General features: G+C 40.1%; 1 protein-coding gene across 1 annotated transcript in view; it reads right to left on the reverse strand.

Annotated features, from left to right (window-relative positions):
• MYRF (myelin regulatory factor) overlaps nt 1–23,644 on the reverse strand; it is a 99,149-nt gene extending 75,505 nt beyond the window's left edge. The window contains exon 1 of the mRNA XM_072118040.1: nt 23,167–23,644. Within this exon, the coding sequence (XP_071974141.1) occupies nt 23,167–23,212 (46 nt within the window). The 5' untranslated portion in view covers nt 23,213–23,644. The remainder of the gene's footprint in view (nt 1–23,166) is intronic.
• Between the last annotated feature and the right edge of the window lie 834 nt (nt 23,645–24,478).

Raw genomic sequence — 24,478 nt, forward strand, 5'->3', positions numbered from 1 at the left:
CTGCTCCGCCTTCACTGGCTAACGCATGTCCCCTACAGAATTTCTTACATACCATGTTCTTCCTCTAGAGCAGTGGTGGCAAACCTATGGCACGGGTGCCAGAGGTGGCACTCAGAGCTCTTTCTGTGGACACCCAAGCCTTCACCCCAGCACAGAATTTGCTGAACGTGACTCAAGTCTTCCTCCTGCGGTCCAAGACAGCCATGGACATGCTATGCTCAGGACTATTTTAAAGTGACACCTCCTTGGCTGCCAGGACTACACAAGAAGCGAGAATGTGTGGACAGAGATGGATTATCTTTGGAGCTCCTGCTCTGGGTCCCCTGATTCTTCCTCTTTATGGGACCCCGGAAGGAAGCTGCAATCCAAATTTCTCCATCTTCTTTCTATTGTATTGTTGTCCTCAGGGCGCCAATACAATTGAAACTTGTGATACAGCAGATTACTGCTTAAATTGTCATGTTGGCACTTTGCAACATAAAAGTAGGTTTTGGTTGTAAGTTGGGCACGCTGTCTCTAAAAGATTCGCCATCACTGCTCTAGAGCTTCCCCTAGCAGTTAACATGACTGTAGTCTCAGCAAGTCTTGCGCATGTGCGTTACAATCACCACTTCCTGAGGCTGCTTGAGTAACGTCTATTTCTGCTGCAGATTAAGAAGGAGTCCTTGCATCATATTTTTGTATGATAGGACAAATGTCCCATGCAATATGGACAGTCCGTGGGATCAGTCAACATACAGGTGAGTTTCCATAGACTTAACAGTATCATGTGAAGGCTAAACGATCAGCTCGCCACATTTTCTGGAAAACCGGTGACTATAGCAAAAAACCAGATCAGACCTGGTATAAAAGTCGAAATTGGCGGCGTTGGCATCTGGAGCCTCCCTGCGGATACGGGCTCCGGAGTGCCAGCAGGGGGAAATTTAAAGACTGGTGTTCAAAACAGCAGTTTTAATGAACCCCCCCCCCCCCTTTAAAAAACTCAGACAGAAAAGTTTTATAATTGTAGATCCAGACAAAACATTTTTTTCCCCAGTGACAATTGGAGTTTAAACATTTTTTTGCTGTAATTGGACCAAGGATTATCAATAAAGCTTCATTACAGACACCTTACAGCTGATCATTGCAGTCTTGCACTATTGTAAAGTATCCAGAGAGCTTCACCAGAAGTCAAAATGGTGAAAGGGCACTGCCTTTAACTAGGGGTCGTCTGTAAGTCGGGTGTTCATTAGTAGGCCTGTATATGTTTCTTTTTTTCTGTAATATTTATAAGGACTTTCATGTTACACCTTTCCAGGGGGAAATAAACTCTATATAATGTGCATGTAAATTCTTTTGGATGATACTTTCCTATGAATATTACAGCCAGAAGCTGAAGAATGTGAGAAATGAAAACAGGGCACAAAGCTCCTAACTAAATCTAAACAGCTGAGAAGTTTGCTGAGAAAATATACAGTGAATCCCCCCAGTGACCTGAGCAACTGTGTTCACTGCCAAAGAGTACTCTACAGAGCAGTGACCTCAAGTCTCCCTATAATTTACACTTTCCTATGTGTGTGCACGTCAGAAACCAAGATAAAAAACTTGGAAATGGCTGAATAGGTGATCTGTGCCAAACACATTCAGCTCTCTCCATAAGTTCTATGGGACCTTTACTAGAAGAATTACTTGGTCCTACATGCTTCACCATTTCTATACTTCTAAAGACTTAGATAATAATAATCTTTATTTATATAGCGCCATCAAATACTGTAGCGCTTTACAAATCATAGGGAACATATGCAAATATAATATTACATTACAAACAGTCACATGGAACAATAGGAGTGAGGGCCCTGCTCACAAGAGCTTACAGTCTATGAGAATGAGGGGGTGATACAAGAGCTTACAGTCTATGAGGATGAGGGGGTGACACAAGAGCTTACAGTCTATGAGGATGAGGGGGACACAAGAGCTTACAGTCTATGAGGATGAGGGGGTGACACAAGAGCTTACAGTCTATGAGGATGAGGGGTGACACAAGAGCTTACAGTCTATGAGGATGAGGGGGTGACATAAGAGCTTACAGTCTATGAGGATGAGGGGGTGACACAAGAGCTTACAGTCTATGAGGATGAAGGGGTGACAAAAGAGCTTACAGTCTATGAGGATGAGGGGGTGACACAAGAGCTTACAGTCTATGAGGATGAAGGGGTGACACAAAAGCTTACAGTCTATGAGGATGAGGAGGTGACACAAGAGCTTACAGTCTATGAGGATGAGGTGGTGACACAAGAGCTTACAGTCTATGAGAATGAGGGGGTGATACAAGAGCTTACAGTCTATGAGGAAGAGGGAGGACACAAGAGCTTACAGTCTATGAGGATGAGGGGGTGACACAAGAGCTTACAGTCTATGAGGATGAAGGGTGACACAAGAGCTTACAGTCTATGAGGATGAGGGGGTGACACAAGAGCTTACAGTCTATGAGGATGAGGGGATAACACAAGAGCTTACAGTCTATGAGGATGAGGTGGTGACACAAGAGCTTACAGTCTATGAGAATGAGGGGGTGATACAAGAGCTTACAGTCTATGAGAATGAGGGGGTGATACAAGAGCTTACAGTCTGAGGATGAGGGGGTGACCCAAGAGGTAAAGAGCTTGTATAATGATCCAGCCATTCTTTATAAGGGAACAGTATAAAATAATTTAATAAATAAGAATTCTGCTGCTTGAACCAGCCATCAGCCGCCATCTTATATACAAGGTCCAAGGTGAAAGTGACTGCAGAGAAGCCTGGAGCTTGGTATATACCTGGTGTTTGCCCGATAAAAGACGGGAGAGGGCACAGAATGGGTTAGTAAAGAGAGAGTTGACATTTCAGGGAGTTAGCGAGTGTGATAGGCTTGTCTAAAAAGATGGGTTTTAAGAGCATGTTTGAAACTTTGGAGTGTGGGTATTAGTCTGATAGTCCGGGGAAGGTTGTTCCAAAGAATTGGTTTGACTCGGGAGAAGTCCTGGCAGATCGAAGAGCACGGGTTGGTCGATAGACTTAGATGAGAGAAAAGAGGTAGGGAGGTGCGGCATTATGCAGAGCTTAGTGATTGAGAGTTATTATTTTAAACTGAATTCGGAAGGAGACAGGCAGCCAATGCAGTGATTGACACAAACTTGAGGCATCCGTGTGGCAGACTTAAAGGCACATAAAGTTCCAATGAGCCATCATTGATGAACAGTGCCAAACGTAGCTGCAGGATACATATAGCTCCATCTGTAGTGTAACGCCTGGAGGGCAGCACTACAAGAAGTGGGCGGAAACTGCTCCTGCCTTTTATCCAACACACTATGGATTGAGATACTTCCTGCTATGACCCAAGTGCACCGAAATCAATGCTGAGCACTCCCACTGATCATCTACTACTGACCAATGTTATGTGCCCAGAAAACACTTTTATAAGAGGAGACGGAGTGAGTACTGAGCGAGGGGAATAAAAAGACTAAGGGTGTGGGTATTTATGGTGGGAGTCTCTTAGAGGAGGAGTTAATGGTGAAGGGAAGAAGTGAGTAGTGTACCACCTGCCCAGCCTTATTTATGGTTGGTTAGCGAATTTAGTCATAGCAGCTGTGGTGGGTTGAGGGGAAAGTCCTTGGAGTTGTTGGAACTGTTGGGGCAGTGGTGGTAGGTTTCCCAATACAATCTATATCCTGCTTCGGTTTGGCTGGTGATTAAATTTGCCAACAGCAGTGTAGTTGGTGCCCTTGAGCCTGTGGTTGTGATTAGAGGGTAAAATTTAATGTGATGGTCATACCCTTATTTCCCAACCTTTATAAGGAATATGGTTATATCAAGATTTAAAGAAAAACAATTAAGAAGGGATTTCATCTAAGCTTGAAGATGGATCCACTAATTTAATTTATTTATGATTACCGGAGGTCACTGGGGGACTTTAATGGATTTAGATATACTAGAAGAAATGATCCCGGCACTTCAAGGTAGGTCAATCTTAAAGAGGTTTTTAATTAACAAAATTTCCAGTGTGGTACAAAGCATATCGCGAAAACGCGTTTTTCGGCTCTCCCCGAGCCTTCGACAGCTGACGAAGGCTCGGGGAGAGCCGAAAAACGCGTTTTCGCGATATGCTTTGTACCACACTGGAAATTTTGTTAATTAAAAACCTGTTTAAGATTGACCTACCTTGAAGTGCCGGGATCATTTCTTCTATTGGAAATTTTACCCTTATCCACGAGCACGAGGGAAGAGTCACCGGGTGCCGACCAGCTTCATAACAATTGGATTTAGATATACTGTGAGTGTTTGGAAGTTGAGTGTCTGCATTGTTTCTGAGATATGACAGTCCTATACAGAGACTGCACTTTATTTACTTTAACTGGAAACCCCTTATGTAGTTTTGATGCCAAATATTACTTCAGTACCAAGTGGGCAATGTCTTTGTCAGTGGCTGATGTACTTTCCCGTTAACACTGAGCGGTAGACACTGCACACTTGATGGTTGACTACTATTGGATGCTAAAACTAGAGGCAAGAAAATGAAAAAAAGCACTTGATAAAATGAAGGTGTGCCTGTGTATTTACGGAGTATAATTTCCCTTTAAGGACATGATAATTCCTCTTTAAATAGTAACTGTTAAGGTTTTTTTTTTACCCCACAAATCAATAGCTCTTGGGATCTAAAACAACTTTGCCTCTTATCTTTGTTACCTATATGCAGTAGTTTCTTTGCTATACCCCCCAGATTACCTCAGTGCTTCAGTGGCTGCTTCCTCTCTATGTGCTGACAAGCCCTGGAGTCTGTAGTTTGTTTATCTGTCACTTTCATGTTGCTCCCTGCTCACAGATAGTGAGGTACAAGATCTCCCCTGTTCCTTATCAGTCCCTCCATCTCAGTCTGTGATTCTACATCACTTTCTCTGTACTGCTTATGCTACTCCCTTCCTGCAGCTTCTACTCAACACTATGGGGGTCATTTACTAAGGGCCCAAATCGCCTGAATTTTACCGATTTGCGCAGTTTTTCCCTGAATTTCCCCGGGATTTTGGCACACAAGATCGGTTTGTGGTGCATCGGCGCCGGCATGCACGCAATGGAAATCGGGGGCATGGCCGACGGAAAACCCGTCGGATTGGGAGAAACCTCCTTACTTTTAAAAAAAATGTGTCGCTGGACACGCGCTCACCTGCACCCGGCCTGGCTTGGTGAACTTCAGTGCACTGCGAGGGAATTCAGCGCAGCAGCGACACCTGTTGGACATCGGGGGAACTACCTTAGTGAATCCCGGCAGAAGCCGAATCCTCCACACAGAATGCGCTGCTGAATCGCGAATGGACCGGGTAAGTAAATCTGCCCCTATAAGTTCTGTGCAGATAAGCTATTAGCTCTTAGTGCTCACACAGCACAGGCTATAGACTTCATGTAACTGATTTACTTGGATTTCTTATGACATGTTTCCTGCTCATCCATGTGATGGAAGCTGCCAGGCTGTCACCATATACATCCTGTATGTGCACTGTGCAGTGGATTTACTTATGGGAAACTAAAAGATTTAATGCTAAATTACTTTGAGAGAGCACAAAAGGCATTATGGGATCTATGGGCAAGCTAACTAGCCTCAGCTTGAGGGAATAGACTGACAGATATTAGTCTCTGCTCAGTTCACCTCTAGTGAGAAAGATTTTTGTCAAACACTTTCAGAACAGAAAATGCCAGAACTTTGGAAAGAAAAGGGTGAGCAGCACAAAGTAGGCATCATTCTGCATGGTATGACTAAATAAAATGCCAGTACTACTCACTTCCTGATAAAATCAATACTGCCAGGGTCATGTGATCCTGCTTCTAAAACCACCATTTTTTAATGGGAAAACCCCTTTTAGGCTGGCTTTGTTGGCTTCACACAATGGAAAGGTTTCCCTAGAGCTCAGGGTTATCAGGATGAACGGATCGGAATGTTAAACATCTTGATCTAATTACATTTGTCGCCCAAACTTTACAAATGCAAACATTAATATCATTGCTTGACCTTCTGTTGTTTAGTACTGTACTTCCAGATATATAAGTCTATAACATACAAGTTTTTTCACAATGCTATGTATATGTGCTCACACACACTACCTGCAGATTAAATAGCATTTTCATAGTGACAGGTTCACTTAAACATTGTCTGCAGTTTTACAGGGTTAAAATTGAAAGGTGTCGTGATAAATAGAGATGAGTGAAACTATTAGTCAATTCATACACTCAGTATGAATATGGTGATTTTCAGGCTCCTAATCGAATCCAAATATTTTTAGATTTTCTCAGGATGAATCTTACAAAAACAATGATAACAGAATAATAATAATCTTTAATTATATAGCGCCATCAAATTCTGTTCCACTTTACAGATTATGGGTATCATATACAAATAAAATAAAATAAGACATTACAAAGTAATAGAATTATCATATAAACAATAGGAGTGAGGGCCCTGTTCATGAGAGCTTACAGTCTATGAGGATGAGGGGGTGACACAAGAGCTTACAGTCTATGAGGATGAGGGGGTGACAAGAGCTTACAGTCTATGAGGAGGAGGGGATGACACAAGAGCTTACAGTCTATGAGGATGAGGGGGTGACACAAGAGCTTACAGTCTATGAGGATGAGGGGGTGACACAAGAGCTTACAGTCTATGAGGATGAGGGGGGGGCACAAGAGCTTACAGTCTATGAGGATGAGGAGGTGACACTAGCTTACTGTCTATGAGGATGAGGGGCTGACACAAGAGCTTACAGTCTATGAGGATGAGGAGGTGACAAGAGCTTACTGTCTATGAGGATGAGGGGGTGACACAAGAGCTTACAGTCTATGAGGATGAGGGGGTGACAAGAGCTTTTATAACGGTCCAGCCATTCTTTATAAGGGAATGGAATAAAAATAATTTATAAATAAAAATGTTGCAGCTTGAACCAGCCATCAGCCACCATCTTATATACAAAGACCAAGGTTAATGGGACCACAGAGAAGCCTGGAGCTTGCTATCTGGTCTATGCTGGATAACAGATGGGAGGAGGACACAGGATGGGCTAGCAAAAAGTGAGCTATAGCTGCATGCAATTAAGGAACGTAATAGGCTTGCTTAAAGAGGTGGGTTTTAAGAGCCTTCATGAAGATTTTGAGGTTTGGTATTAGACCAGGATAGGGCATTCCGGATAATTGCTGCAGCTCGGGAGAGAGGAGTGGGAGGTTCGAGGAAGAGAATTATCTAAGATTGCCCGGCAGATTGAAGAGCAAGGGCTGGGTGATAGACTGAGATGAGAGAGGAGAGGTTGGGAGGTGCAGCACTGTGCAGAGCTTTGTGGATGAGGAATCTGCATAGTGTTTGGTCTGGAAGACAAGCCTGGCTGCTGCGTTAAGAATGGATTGTAGAGGAGAGAGTTTAGTAAGTGGAAGACCGATTAGTAGGGAGTTACAGTAGTCTAGACGAGGGATAATAAGCATTGCAGAGGTTTCCATTATAAGAAATGGTCGGATTCTAAAACGTTTTCAAGGTGCTTCCGGCAAGAGCGAGCAACAGATTGAATATATACGGTGCAAAGGAGAGGTCAGAGCCCAGTACAAACCCAAGACAGTGGGCCTATTTCCCTTGGGTTATGGTGACATCACAGAGGGAAATGGAGGGGTCAGGGTTGGTTTGGTTAGTAGACTGTGGAAAGACAAGAAGCTCCGCTTTGGAAAGATAACATTTCAAGAAGAGAGAGGACATGATGTTAGAGATAGCAGAGAAACAATCACTGGTGTTCCGCAGTAAGACAGGGTTTATATTATGTTATAAAGCTGATATTATGTATATTATACAGCTGGGTATCATCAGCATAGAGATGATACTAAATGGTTTGTCCATTGGCGACAGAGAAGAGGATTTAGGACTGAGCTCTGTAGAACCCCGACAGTGAGAGGAAGAGGAGAAGAGGGAGATCAAGAGAAGGAGACACTGAAAGTGTAGTCAGAGAGATAAGAAGAAAACCAAGAGAATGCAGTGTGCTTCAGGCCAATGGAGCGAGTGGTCCACAGTATCAAATGCTCCCGAGAGATCTAGAAGAGTGAGAAGAGAATAGTGCCGTTTGGATTAAGCATTGATTGTTTTCCTTTTAATGTTCACGAATTCCAACTTTTCAAGGTTTCCCTTTTTGACTGTTTCTGCCACGTCCATTAGGCTTCCATTATTATCATTTTAATTAAAACTGAAAATAAAAAAAAATGTACAAAAATCTTGAATGATTCGTTCATCTCAAATGCTAAAAAAGATGTCTGCCTTCTCTCAGACATAGCATCACACTTGTTTAGACGTTGTGTGTGGTATTATATTTACCATTATTAGTTAGAGAACCGCATTAAAAAAAGAATAATTTCCTGTGGAGTAACAGTACCCCGAAGTAACAGCACAAACTCATACATTTGTTTGTAAAAAAAGAAAGGTTTAAGAAAACTTTTGGCAAGCTAGAACATTCTTATAAGATACACGAAACCCCAATGTAGTTAAAAGTAAGGTTTACTGTTTCAGACGTAAGACAAATAGTTGTTCTTACTATCTGCAATCACCTCATTAAATGGCAAAATAAATCTCCAATAAAATACATGAAAATTAAGCTGACCAAATGTCTTCTGACTTTGTAGAATGCATTTTGATCCTGAGCACCTTTGCATGTTTTCAAAACAATGTTTACATCCTAGAAGACATCCATGACACCAAGGAATGTGCAAGGAATCCAGACCCTCAAAGTAATAGTCTGTCAGGAGCTTCTTCAATCATGGCTCTGTATACACTCACCATTTCCTAAGACATTGACATCAAACAAAGCCACCTGGAGTATGTTACCGGACTATGGAATCTGTTTACTGCTGACAACCAAATCACAACTGCCACTAATTTTACCTGTTTGAGGATGGAAAATGTGGTGAGTAAGACAGTACTCATAATGACCGTACTGCTGATGGTAAAGTCATTTTTCATATATCACTACATATATCATATTCTAATTTTAAAGGGGCTGCCAACCTTAATTTTTCTAAAATAAAAAAATGGAAAAAAAAACAAAGTGAGAACACCTAATGACCCCTGCCCCTCCTGTTCCAATGTATTCTAGCACTGGATTGCTCTGCAGTCAGTGATTGGCTGATCTGGTATGCCCTGCGTGTCGTGGAGGAGCAGAAGGCAGTGACCGACAATGACCCAGGAAGCCTTAAAATAATTTTTAGCTTCATTTTTCTATTTTTTAAGAAAATCATACCTCCTGGACAACTTTTTGCTTTTCATCTTGATCCTTATATTATATAGAAATGATCACTTTTTAGAGTTAGTGTCATAATTTACAACCCCAATTATTCAAAATCTGTAAACCCTCCCCCTACCTATTTTATACCATTTTATAACATTGGCAGCAGAACTTCAACTGGGTTCAAGTAAACAGGTGTCTCTGAGACCATGAAACCCAGGAGTGACTGCACATGTACGCCCCCTGATTATTACTGCACCATAGAGTCTACACAAGCTATTAGTAACAGGATTAATTCCCAAACACATGTAGAAAAATTGGACAAGATGGCCTTGGGTATAGCTTATCATACTTTTTTGTAGTTTATATGGTGCTAAAAATCGATTTAGAAGGTTTTCCTTATGTTGTTATACATTGAAATCTGATTGGCTTCTTTTGGCAAGTTTTCTACACTTCATGTGCTCCATTGAAGCCTAACTCATTTCAACTATGTAACTATGTAACTGAATTGATACTGTTTTAAATCTAAATTTAGTATTTCACTATTTTTGGGGTGGTATGTCATGATTCAAACCGTGACCCCTGACACTCGCAGATCGCAGATCAGGAGGCTGGGCCTGATGTAGAACTGCACTTTTTCCGGTGGCTGAAACTGGAACAGACCAAATCTAGAATAGGAGGGCAGAATGGGTGCAATTCCTGCATTTATGCAGCGGAATATGCAACTAAAGCATGATTGTATGCCAGCATTTAGGCGTACAAGCCATGATAAATCATAAAGCAGGTCTCCATCAAATTCTAATCCCAGGTTTCTTCTGTAAATTCACAATGTTGATGCATACCGGTGGAATCACATGTGTACAAATACAGTTTTTTCTTCAACTCTACCCAGAAGTGTGTGATTGGGTTGAGGTCTGGGGACCAATCCAAGTAACTCATCTTGAAGGATATTCACATATAGCTCAGCACTGAGACCACCCTTGATCCTGATCAAATATTCAATTCCTTTGGCTGTGAAACAACCTCATATCATCAGGCTTCGTCCACTGATCTTGACAGATTTCTCAATTCATTAGCCCCCTTTCCCTTGATTCTTCCAGTCCGTCTATTGACTTTCATCTCATATCTCCAAATTAGTCATTTCAAATCTTCTACTGTTTACTTTTCCTATGTTTTTGCAAACTTGAGATTCTTGTAACAATATTCAAGTTGAGGTTTATTCACCTTATTTGAGACCACTATTCCATACTTTGTTTCATGCATGGATGTGTATGATCTCACTATTTCAAAGCATACGAGCCACTGCCATGATTCTCCCAGAAAAACTACTAGACCTTGTGATGAGCCACCATGTTGACGATAGATCCACCTCTTGGCTTTAGAAAGGATTGATGGACTAAATTTCATATTCTTCCAGCTGTCGTGACACTCACATGATGTAGGTTGGCAATTTTCTTGTTCAAGAGACCATCTCAACCCATTGACCTTTCAGTTGAGACTAACGCACCGAGCTATTAGCGAATAGTGAGAAAAAGTTGATATTTGTTTATTATATACAAGAAGAATAACATTGTTCCACTGCCTGGACCAAAACTGTAAGGCACTCACATTCAATGCTATAGTGAATGATAAGTAAGGAGCCTGAAATTCAAAAGTTCAAAACACTGTTACTAGATTTCAATTGGGGGTACAAGGAAGTACAGTAGTGGCTAACTGGGTTTATATGGTGGCCCTATTATGTGGATACTGTAACTAAACTGAAAAACTTTTTAGCTTGTGGCCCCAATGTATCCTTTCTTCATACCCAACTTTCAGCAGCTAATTTGACCCTTGCAGCACTACTATGTTCAGTGCCAGGCTCTTAAAAAATAAAGGGGTGAAGCCCAAAAGATAAGTTTTTTTAAATTTATATAATTTATTTATAGAACACAAAGAATTCAATGTCGCTGTATATTCAATGAGGGGCTCACATACAAGACAAAAACAAATGAAACCACATAAAGACACAAAATTACATGGAACTGGTGGAAGAAGATTCCTTTCAGTAAAGGCTTACATTACATGTATGGGAGGGTACATAGTCACAGGAGGAGATTTATAATATGCCAGCGCTTTTGCGCCGATGTATGATGTAAGCCACGCCCCTCTGGTACCGCTGGATTCCGCCACCTCCTGGTGGCCAAAACTGCTGCTAGCTGGCCAAGTTTTGCACAAAAACTGTAAAAGTTCGAGGTGAACGTTAGCATGGTCTAGGTAGTGCGCAGGCAGGTCCACTCTACCATTGACCAAACCTACTTGGCGGGAAGATGGTATGAAGGGGAAAATAATTATAATTACTGGCATTTTGCAGGTAAGTGTGATTTGTTCAGGGCTTCTATGCCAGTTTTCGGATGTAGAAGCCCTGATAAATGTCCCCAACAAATTCTAAACAGGTGGATTTTCAAGGTTAAGATTGAAGGTTTGGAAGATGGATGAGAGTCTTGCACATTGTAGTACAGAGCTTCACATTATGGTGGGTGAACTGGTGAAGTCCTGGTGACTTATTCTATTTCACAAATGTAACCAACCTGTACAGGGTAACTGAGTAACCGATCACAATTTTACAAGTATCCATGGCTCGCAAAAGCCCAACCTTTGTTATTCAATAATGTTAGATTATGGCTTTACTATATACTTAAATAGTGCTCTGTTTTTCTAGCAAAGAAAACACAATAAAATGAACAAACAGAGTGACATTTGCTCGGCTCAAGTCACAAAATGCTAACAAATGATTCTGCAAAGGCCCATTAACTTATCATACCTGCCATCTGTAGAGAAAGATATACAGCCGAGTGGCAGATAGCCTAAATCCCTTAACACTACAATGTCTCCTGTGAATTATGTGTAATATGTGTTTAACCTAGAAGAGCAAAATGTGGTATGAAGGTGGCCCTACACATAACACAAAATAAAACAGCCAGATGGGTGACCAACCCATGAATAAACAATTATTTGAGTAATAATTTCTCATCCCAAGGGCCACACAAATTTTAGTCCATTGGCCAATACATTTTTTCATACTGGCCATCTCTTTGCGCTGCATTGTAGCCGACCCTTCGGTTGCAACACCCCACCATATGTCTGTGCCTCCATGCTCTATGATAAGCCAGACCTAAACAGACCATGAAGATATTGAAGGCATATCCTAAGAATAGGTCACCAATTTAAGAACACCAACAAACCCTTTTAAACGGAACCTGTCATAAGAAATAGTATCATTCTGAAAATCGACTTTGAAGTGAGATGTAAATTGGTTGTATAAAGTCATGGAGGCAGAGAGTTTAAAAACTGAAGTCAAGCTCTCTCTTCCTCGGAAAGCCCCCTTCTCGATTTCAGTGTTAAACTCTTCGCCTCCTTGACGTTATACAACCAATTTCAATCTCACTTTAATGTTGATTTTCGGGATGATGCCACCACACTGGGTCATGAAAGAAACAAAAACAAGAAGGTTTTATCGCTGCTTGACAATATGCTAGTAGTGCTTTATTAGGCCAATTTCAGTTGACAGGTTCCCTTTAAATAATGAAACAGGTTATACTAATCATTCCTGAACTTATATATGGAAAGCTCATGCTGGAAATGGAACATCTATCCATCATGCCAATTTATAAGACATGTGGTAGTGTATCTATTGTTATAAAACCAGAGCCTTTACCTCTTCGATCAATTGTTTATCATTTGACATTACACAGGCATTGATGTTCAGAACAATAGGAACAATGCAGTCAATCTGAGCCTTTGTAATATGTTATGTAATGTGTTAATATTTGCTTCATACTTTACTAAATGATCAATATAACAGCTTTACCTGCTAGAAAAAAAGCAAAAAAATCTATATTCATAGCATCATTTATAGTAAATGATATTACAGGGGGTAGCAGCCATAGGAGTTGTTATGGGGTCCACAGTGTCAGGGGGCCCTGGCATCAGACCTCACACACTAAAGACACACTACCGTATTATATACATATTATACTACACATTGTACAGCATAATATCTATGTAACAGTGCACATCTTCACAGTACACAGCACAGCTCCGAGAAAATATCGGGGGAGAGGGAGGGGACAGCAGAACAATGCTACTAGTGATCTCTTATCTCTAATTCTTCCATGTACTTCCCCCATGTGGTCAGCAGCTAATGGGATAGAACTGTGTAAGTGTATAAATGTATAATATATCAGTGCATAAATGTGTGCACAGTATAAGTATATAAATGTGTGTAAATGCATAAATGAGAACACTCCAAAACATACTGGTAGGTTGATTAGATTGTGAGCCCAATTGGGGACATGGATCGATTTGGCAAGCTCTGTGCAGCGCTGCGTAATCTGTGAGCGCTATATAAATAAAGGAAAAATAAAGGAATCAGTGTACAAACATGTATTTTTGAGGGGGCCACATTCAGAAGTCTGCTATGGGTCTCTGCCTCTCCCATACACCCCTGAGCATCTGGGCTATTACTCAACACCTGGAAAATATGAGGTGACAAGATGACCACCTATTGAAAAGTTGAATCAGTGAAAACTTTCATTGATTAAAGGGACAGAGCTCTAAAACCTGTACTGTACCTGTGTGACCATCACCTATACAGCAGCGCTGTTGATTGCATCACCCATGCTCCCTCAGCACAGTGAATATCTGCTTCTGGCACACTTGAGCATTTGCTTTAATGATCAGCCATATCATTCATTAAACACTCTTTAAAATGATAGGGAGAACTTTATAACTCTCCAGCTTCACAATCCTCTCTAGTTCCTTTCTGCACTAATCTCTGTGCAGGGAGAACTAGAAGGAAAACCATTTTGCCAAAGGCAATACTGGAGTATGGAGAGTTGGGTAAACAGGTATGTAGCATTGGTTGCAAAAACATCCACGAATCAATGCATTGAAGCCCTTGTTCACAAGGGAATTTGTTCGGTAAACTTGCTTCTTATGTGTGCGGGATTTACTGGACTGAACCTTAAACTACTAAACTGACATGCCGAGATTAATTTATTGATTCTAGGTCCGGTCAATCCCACACATACATGTGGAGATATAGGCAATAAACTTCACCATACTAAACCTGGATGCTATTTGACAATACATATGTGACTGCTTGGTAGCAAATTACATTAATATTACATTACATTAATATTTAGTTGATGCAGTACATCACTAGCTACAAAGTTCTGGAGGCAACATTGGCCAGGACATTTACCACTGCCATGTGCCAGTTTTGCTTCAGGCACATTGTACATGATGAAGAGAAGATCAGTCTTCCTTTATTGGGTATGTGCTCGATATCTATAGCATGCACAATGAAGCAAGGTGTAGAGACACCAGCTATACCAGGTGATCCTCGTGTCTGGTAAGGAAGTTGACTGCAATTTTTAGATCAAAAACACATGTATCTTGCATTATTTTCAGAACCTGGTAGGCATCGGGGGCAAAATAAAAAGGTTCAAACACCAGCAGAACTGATTTAAATTTAAATATTGTAACAAATAATTATTGATGACATCATAGTTCTCACAACTGAGAGTTTATAATAGCATCAGTCCTCTGTTTGGTAGGTCTAAAGTCAAATCATCAGAGTATATACAATTCTAGCCTCAAAGAAAATCATCCATAGACCTTAAGGGCAACACATAATAATAATAATTCTTTATTTAAATATCACCTACAGATTACACAGCGCTGCACAGAGCTTGCCAAATTGGTCCCTGTCACCATGGGGCTCACAATCTAAAAAACCTAACAGTATGTATTAGAGTGTGGGTGGAAACCGGAGGACCCGGAGGAAACCCACGCAAACATGGAGAGAACATACAAATTCTTTGCAGATGTTGACCTGGATGGGATTAGACCCAGGACGCCAGTACTGCAAGGCAGAAGTGCTACTTACTCAGCCACCATACTGCCCAGATATGCCAAATATGTGTCTTTTTGGTATATAATAAGTTAGTATAAACCACACTGCAGCAGCCCAAACTGTATAGAAAATACTATCAAACATGCTTCATCTTAAACAACCAGGGTAAATAATCCAGCACTGAGAACAAAGGAACACGTAAGGTGGGCCGAGAATTAAAAAGGGTGAAAGCTAAACAGGGTGATATCCATGTTGTGACCGGTGTGAAGGATCTGAACGTGCAGGACCAGCTGCAAAGGGTGAACAGGTCACTAATAATAAAATAACTTATTTAACAAACATTAAGGCAACAAATGGCAGTACAATTATAACCGCCAAAGCTTCAAAGCGATTCCTAACTCTTATCTCAGATTACCCCAAGATTGTAGGAACATATGGTCTACCTTGCCAGTTCCAGATATTGTCCTTCAGGTGCAATGAAAAGTTAAATGGGAAGTCTCATCTTTTTATTTCTTATATGATAAACTCCTAACATGCAACAGGAAAACTGTATAGAAGTGGCAGTATAGTGCAATAGTAGCAGCCCTTTACTGTATATCAAATTTGGATGTTGGCTTAGTAGTTTAGACAGTGTACCTCCGGTGACGCACTTTCCATAGAAAGAGAATACAAAAAACAAAGTGGATTCTTTTTTCTTCCAAGCAGAAGAGAGGCTGCACGGCAAAGAATAAGTGCATGGATATAAAGCCCCACTGGAAATGTCCAGAAATTCAATGAAGAATGATTGGACATATCACCCTTTGACCTACTGCAGGGTTAAGGTTCCAGCTAAAAAAAATATATAGTTTTATGCATCCCGCTAAATTTTCTTATAACTTCTTAGAATAGTATATTGTGGGGCAGAAAAAAAAATCAAAAAGCTTCATAAACGGCTGGAATTTGGAGATATTTTTACACTTCAAAATCTCTTGGCTTGAGAGAATTTCACTAAATCTGACAAATCCCATTTAAAATACCCACTCGCTTTTGTTCTATAAACAAACTATGATTTACATGGTTTATATAACCAGGCGGCATTGAGAATTCCATTAATCTGTTCTGATTCCATGTTGTTATTTTAGAATGTCCAAACTTGGAGGTTTTGAAACATCTAAAAGTAGAAAAAGATGTCAGTGTTAGGGACGGACTATGGAATGAACGGGTTACATTTTGTACACATGGCCTCTCCTGGAATATCCGAGCTGTACACCTCCCCCAACTTTCCTCTTTTTCTTTAAACATTTTTTTCCAATACCCATTTTTTTAACAACCTCTTATCTCATAAATTAACTGAGAGCTGGGGATGCCACATATTTGCAGACTGCCGTAACTCTTCCCCTCCAGAGGGCCTAGTTTCTATTGAAATGCCAGCCAAGGGTCATCCAAACTCACCTCGCACCTCTCCACCAATATGATGCAGTCAGTCAGATACTATAAACAGCCACAATAACTTGCATTTCCAAACACAACCATACTGACATTGCAGCCCAAACAACATCTGAACTTTTTCAAAGTCTGGCAGATTTGCTTCAATAATAGAAACCCCCTACACACCTCCCGAAAACATGATGTGATTCAAATTAGGGATTTTATGGAAATTCGCTGTATAGAAAAACTTAAACTGTACACCCACTAGAGAGCTAGGTTTTGCCACCAAGGGCGGAAAAGCCAGTTGCTATTCCCTCACCTGTTTCTCCCTTTATGAGTAACTCGAAAATCTTGTGAGCTGCTTAAGACAGCTTCTCCCACAGTAAGGTGCCTGAGCAAAATGTTTCCCCGCTTGCTTCCTCACTCTTAGCTTGTTCTGTCGGTCCTGGACAATTTTGCCATATTGAATAAAGCCAACAGGACTGTGGCCATTGGAGTAACCAAAAGTCTAACTAATTTAGTGTCACAGTGTTTCAACACTTACTAACTACGGTATTAATATTTTTTTGTTGTCAAGGTTTGAAATGGATTGACAGACTGTAATAGTTGCACCCATGGAACCAGGCTTTCAGACCTCCCTGCAAAAGGACACCTGTCCTCTATCCAGTGGATATTGGGATAATCTACAATTGCTACCTAATTTGCATACAAGAAATATTTTTTTACATTATTCTTAATCTATCTGTGGCTGTAAATTGCATGTTTATCTCATCTCCATTATTAACGATCACACATGGCATTTGTGATATGTTTTTAAAAGTATTGCAGAAGTTGTTTTAAAATGCATGCATTTTTACACGTTACCATGCTTTGGCTACTTTCTAAGTGTTTTTATTCACAGCTGCTTACACTTCTACCAATGAAGACAAATGCTTTCAAACCAGCGAAATGCATGGTAACATGTAAAAATACATGTGTTTTTTTGAAACACATGTGTTTAGAAATGCATTGCAAATGCGCCCTTAGGCCTCATGTCCATTTTCTGAGCTGCAAGCAACAGGCCGTTAGTTAGTTAGTTGAGGAAATAAATAACATTTTGCTCCTTCTAATACAGTATGGGGCAAATTTACTTACCTGGTCCTGTCGCGATCCCCGATTCGGACGGTCCGACGAGGATGAAGTCCGGCATGATTCATGAAGATCGTGCGTCCAAGTTCCTGCATCTGTCGCTTCTGCGTTGTTCGAATCCGTCAGGTTGTCCGATGGCCGGCCTCCCGATTTCTGTCGCGTGCAAGCCGGTGCCGATGCGCCAAAATCCAATCGCGTGCAACACAATCCACAGCGCAATACGGTGCAAAACGGAAATCGTTGGGAAACCCGACGAAAATGCGCTCCGGGGACCCTTAGTAAATTAACCCCTATATATTAGACTTACGTCTCCAATAGTATGTAAAACCTTTTGATAAATTAGATACAAGCCATAAATCTGCCATCACATGTTGTTGCCATATATTGCAATTTTATGCTTTGTAGGGAGAATTTCTCTGTAACAAGGCAACCAATGGAACATGACACAACATGGTATTGTTCTGTGTACCTCTTTCAATTAGCAGAACATTAAAGCTGGTGGCTTTCCACCAATGACAATCACACCAACAGCAGAACAAAAAGAACCTTACACAAACTAAGCTGAGGAAAATAAAGGACACACAAAAAATAATGGTAAAATACCTTTAGATCACACTTTTTCACCTAATGACAAGTTCCCATAGTCTTTTTAATACGATTTCCCAATCTGCTTTTATAATTAACATTAATGGTTCCACTTACTTTTAAATGTGCATAAACGTATATCTGTCTCCCTGTCAACAAACTGCATCAAGTTATGGGTGCTTCCCAGTCCTGGTGTCATCATCAAGATTATCTTCTCTCTGCTCTGCTAGCTGCTCTTATTTCCTTCCTCCCTCCTCCGCCATGCTTTTGTTAGCTGACACCATGCTCCAAGCAAATCTCTGCAGGAGGAGGAGGGAGGGAAGAAAAAGGGCAGAAAATCTAGCAGAGCAAAGAGGAGATAATTATAATGATGACATAAGGATAAGGACAACCCCATGGCTTGATGCAGTTTGCTGGTATACTTTTAAAGTGACCAGTGATGGTAACTATAAAATCAGATTAGGAAATAGTACTAAAAGGCTATAGGATCCTGTCATTAGGTGAAAATGTGTGATCCTGATGATATGGTACTTTTAATGTATATGCAGTGCATGCAGATTGCTAAGAGCCCCTTAAGTATAAAACACCAAAAGGATATAGCGTCCAAACCTAAAAATGCAATTAAAGCAAGAAAAGAATCTGCTCCATATTCAATTATTATTATTATTGTATAACTATACAACATTTTTCCAACAAATCCCAATGGGGTGCATCAGGTTTGCCATGTACTCAGAAGCGGGAAAAAAATTCCAAATGCAATGAAAATGGTGAAAAAACGCATTTGCGCCATTTTCTTGTGGGCTTGGATATTACGTCTTTCACTGAGCGCCCCAAATGACATGTCTACTTTATTCTTTGGGTCGGTACGATTACGGGGATACCAAATTTGTATCGGTTTTATAATGTTTTCATACATTTACAAAAATGAAAACCTCCTGTACAAAAATTTTTTTTTTCATTTTGCCAACTTCTGGCGCTAATAACTTTTTTATACTTTGGTGTACGGAGCTGTGGGTGGTGTCATTTTTTGCGAAAATTTGATAATATTTTCAATGATATAATTTTTAGCACCGTACGACCTTTTGATCACTTTTTATAGATTTTTTTATATTTTTCAAAATGGCAAAAAAGTGCCATTTTTGACTTTGGGCGCTATTTTCCGTTAGGGGGTTAAACGCATTGAAAAACCGTTATTATATTTTGATAGATCAGGCATTTTCAGACGCGTTAATACCTGATGTGTTTATGATTTTTACTGTTTATTTATATTTATGTTCTAGGGAAAGGGGGGTGATTTGAAATTTTAGGTTTTTTTATTATCATTTTTTTTTTTTTTAACTCTTTTTAATTTTTATTTATACTATTTTTCAGACTCCCTAGGGTACTTTAACCCTAGGTTGTTTGATCGATCCTACTATATACTGCCATACTGCAGTATGGCAGTATATGGGGATTTTCCTCATTTCCCCATGGGGATTTTCCTCAAGGGGTTAAAACGAAATAGCGTCACGGGGAGCGGCGATCCCAGGTAAGATGGTGGCGCATGGGATCTTTTTGAGGCTATCTTTTTGAGGCTGCCGGCTGCTTTGCCGGCAGCCATCGCTGTGAAAACACCCGCGATTGGTGCTAGCACCGATTGCGGGTGTTACCGGTAAGCCTTTGCTGCAATATGCAGCAAAGACTTACCGGCTATGGAGAGGGCTCAGCCCGTGAGCCCTCTCCATGCAGCGTGACCCGACCACCACCGTGAATACACGGCGGGCGGTCGCGATTACCGGCATATAAGACGACCCCAGACAAGACAGAAGATTTTTCTGTCTTCAAAAGACGTCTTATAAGCCGGAATATACGGTAAGTGTAACTTGTGATTAGGGATGATCTCTTTTTAAGTTTGTAAATTTGGTACAATTCTTCCATTTTTCATCCACTGAAGAGAATCTGAATCTCTTCTGCTTCACTTTTGATATTGTTTTAAAATGGCGGCTAGCTACTGATGTCATCAGGGAGGTGCCGAAGGAAAATTAAAAAGAAGACACATTAAAAGGTGTGCAAGCAGGCCAGCATATGGGGGAATGCTGATGCTAAGGGGCTTGTGAATTCAACAGTCAAAACGTTAGAACGTTATGAATACCCCAGAGGGAGTTGATCAGTTCTCCCTTGGGCTTATCGATATGTGAACTTCACCCACGCTACTATTTCGCATTTCCCTGTGTAAATAGTAACAAACTATATTTCCCTATGCTAGACCTGTTGGTGTTAAAAAACACATACACACTTGCTCAACATAGCCCACCGGACATGTTTCGCCGCTCACGGCGTCATCAGGGGTTTAGGACTGTTTTTTTGCAGTTCTTTTCTCGCACCAGAGGACTCGCTATATTGTGCCTTTTATCAGGCCTGAACAGTCACAGGTTATGGCACAATTTCAATAGCGAATTGTAAGCCAGTGGCGTAAACCACTAATACATCGGGAGGTCGGAGCATACTGATCTATCTGGCGTAGTGGAGGGGCAGGACTTACATCATACCCCGACACACCATAAATGCCCCCAACAGTCTCTATACAATACACTGTCTCTATAGATACAGCCAGTCCACCAGGATTAACAATAAATCTTTATTACAGACACCTCTGATAACTGTTATAGCTGATCATTGTAGCCTAAAAAACAATAAATTACCAACATCCAGAGGTCCATTTGTAACTAGGGGTCGTCTGTAAGTCAGGTGTTCTTAAGTAGGGGACCACCTGCACTGCTACTCTTTTTTTATTACTATATGGTTGGTTCTCATTCACCTCAGATTAAAACTGTTTGTGTAAATTATTTCCTAAAATCTAAAAAAAATATAAAAATGTTCGATTTTTTTGTACTTTAGAAAGAAAACCATTGAAATCTTTATTGAGTAATTCTAGAATATTCTTCTTCCAAATGATCGAAGGACAATGGTACTTTCATGTTGTGCATATTGTATACAAACTTCATGTACAAATACTAAAGGCCTTGAGTAAATACTGTTGCTTGTACAAAATGGCGCCTTCTTTACTTGCCATATACCTCACAATGCTCCATTATAAAGCACAATGCATGCGACTATATTCTCATAGACAGATGAGACATTGTGCCACATGTGGCTTGTCATTTCTATGTGCTAAGCCAATTAATCGTCCGTCATCTTGATAAATATATTGTTGCTGTAGATTGCCGTAAAAAATGGGGGATCTACCAGCAGGTGCCTTAAAAATAGCTAAATGTATGTGTAACTATAGCAGCAAGCACACATTCTTTCAGCACTACTATTCTTATACCTTTTACAGACTGTGACATATTGGAAGATGTGTATACTATAAGACTATGCTGCTACGTTACAATACATGCACATAGTGTAAGCCCATGCTTGAATAACAAAGCCCTAATCTTTGTTTCTATCCAATGATTGCAAAACGTCCCAACAAAGTCATTACAAAATTTGAATTCAATCTTTTTTTTAAAAATTTTAAAATAATTTTACACCTACATAAATAGTTGTATCGTAGTCACATGGGAAAAACTTGAAAACTTTACCAAGTTGTACTTATTTTGTGCAAATTTGTAAAATGTAGACTAATAATTACCACTAAGTATTTTGGTACTAAAACTCCCTCGACCACCACCTTCAATAAATCTAAATTTGTTTATTTCAATACAACATTTTTTATAATCAAAGTATCTAATTTAATTTATGATTAAGTTGTTCAATCCTTTTATAATCAATATATATCACCAACCCTCCAAACCCAACCAAAAAGATGAGTGAAGTTCCTGGTATTGTGTGATTTGAACAGTAGTTGAGATCCATTTACGCACGTTTACAGCAATATTATATTAAAATTAAAATATCTTTCCACTGGCATAAAAAACAAAAAAAAAACATTTAAAAATGACTCAGTTTTCCACATGCAATTTTTTTTTTAATAGTGACAAAATCATTATCGTTACTGATAAAATCAAATTTTTTCCAAAAACAGACATGTGACATACATTATGTTATTGATCCACCTGGCAGTGAGAGAAGTCATTATTAATGTACTGGAAAAACAAAGGTAAGATCCTTCGATATTTCTGCTTGTGAACTGGTGGCCATTTTTCCGCTAAATCAATTTGGCTGCTAGGTCTAGATTAACTCTTTCAGTACAGTCACAATGTTTCCGCCCCTAACCAGTCTATAAAAACATAAAAAGGTTACATAGATATATTAAAAAATGTATATATGAAACCGTTATATGTATTTTTTTTTTCCTCAGTACTGAATCGTCCTGAAAAAATACACACTTTCATAGTGATCTATATTTTTCAAAATGAAAGCATATTAAAATTGGTTGTTCCTCACATTCCTCCAAACTATTATGCGGAATGGAACTGACACCACCATTAGCTCTTATGAGAATAATCTCATTCACCTTGGGTTGTTCATAAAAGGCGGCTGTGTATGCTAGGAACAATATTCATATCATAATGTGAGTTGTATTGCTTGTCCTTTGAGAGTATGGTCACGTATTTCCCCAGGCGTGTTGCGTTCCAGGATCAGTGACCATGTGAGACAGATAGAGATACGTTTTTGAAGGACAAATTACATAACTTGGACAAAGGTGATTTGACAATCTTTAGGTCTTCTGGTTGTGCACCAACAGAAATATGTTCAACCAATAGAAAAATTTACCAAAACCTGTTTTTTGGTGGGAAGTATTGCTGTAAACCAAAACTTTTCCAGGTGGTTCGGTGTTACCAGACACATTTACTATAATGTAAAGTTAGTCCCGGCTCTGGAGACACAAATGTGCCTCTACTAAATCATAAATTATGAAGCATCTTCAAAACTATGCTCAACGTGATACAGACTTTGGGCAGAGACAGTCGTTCTTACCTTCAAAGAAGCGTTGTAAAGCCTCTGTCTCATCCACAACTTCCATGGCTCTGTCCTAGAGGTTATCCCACAGTCCTAGGAGGGTACAGTCCAAGCTGCCATGAAGCTACAACTCATTAGCCTTGTCCAGGACCAGGCAGAAGATCTTCTCAATAAAGGTGTGATGCTGCTGACAGTAGGTTACTCGGGTCAAACTAGACTGCGCTGCTCTCAACACAAAAGGATCAATGGAAGGATCTCAGCTGAGCAGGGACAATCTTCTCCCAGGTCTGGGACACTTCACCGCAAGGAAAGGACTTCTCTTACTCCACACTTTTTGTCTTCAGCACTGACTCTAGGAAATGTCTATGTTAAAGCAGCTGGACATTCAGCATGGCTCTCTGTTGGTCTGCTTTCTCTGGGACCTTCAGAACTAATTCTTCTCTCCTTTCTTTGGGCAGTGTCAGTGTTAGTCTATTAACTTGTCTCCCTACTGCTCCTTCCCAAGGGAGGATGCTTCCAGCAAGATGTTTTTGTCTCCCCCTACTGGATACTCTGCAATATATCATAAAGTCCACATGAAAATGTATTATTTTGGTATCTAGTAAACTGACCTCTGGTTTTTACCAGGGATCTGCAGTTTAATATTTGTTGAAATCTGTTTTAATAAATGACCTGACACTTTTTGATGTGGGTTTTCTATCCAGGTGATGAAACTGGTGTGAATTACAGAACAGATTCTTACACAACAATTACTGGTTTATGAGTATAAAATCCTGGTCTCATCTAGTGGTCAATCAGTGATTGGCATAGGGGTGACCTGTCCTCAGATTGTGAGTTTTGGGACACAAAAATCATCAAAGCTGCAATGATGATCACCTGAGAACCTGCAGAGAACACTTTTAAAGTGCAGTGTGCTTGAGTTGGGAAACCCCTAAAAAAAAACAGTTTAACTTATCATATGATCACAATTTTATCAGTTCGGTCACACTTGTGCAATTAATATATGTATATTATATATGTATATGTGTATGTCTTTACCACGATCAATCCAAGTGGCTCTGTGGGGTATTTATGAGTTACAGAGTCAGGACTCTGGGGGAAAAAGCTGAAAAGCACAATTTTATTACTGGCCAGATTAGGAATTGCTAGAATTGGGGTTCACAAAGGCCTTCCTTTTTGGAATGGCTAGGTTTGATTAAGAAGATTAAGTTAACTTAAGATTTAAGTTATTCCTGCCGTGGATGTCTTCATATCTGGAGGAGGATCTAGATGGTAGGGGCTCGGGTGAAATTTCAGGAAATTTGAAGTTTAAATACAGGCAGATGATACT

This window comes from Engystomops pustulosus, chromosome 7 (assembly GCF_040894005.1).
Source record: "Engystomops pustulosus chromosome 7, aEngPut4.maternal, whole genome shotgun sequence".
Classification (NCBI taxonomy): Eukaryota; Metazoa; Chordata; class Amphibia; order Anura; family Leptodactylidae; genus Engystomops; species Engystomops pustulosus.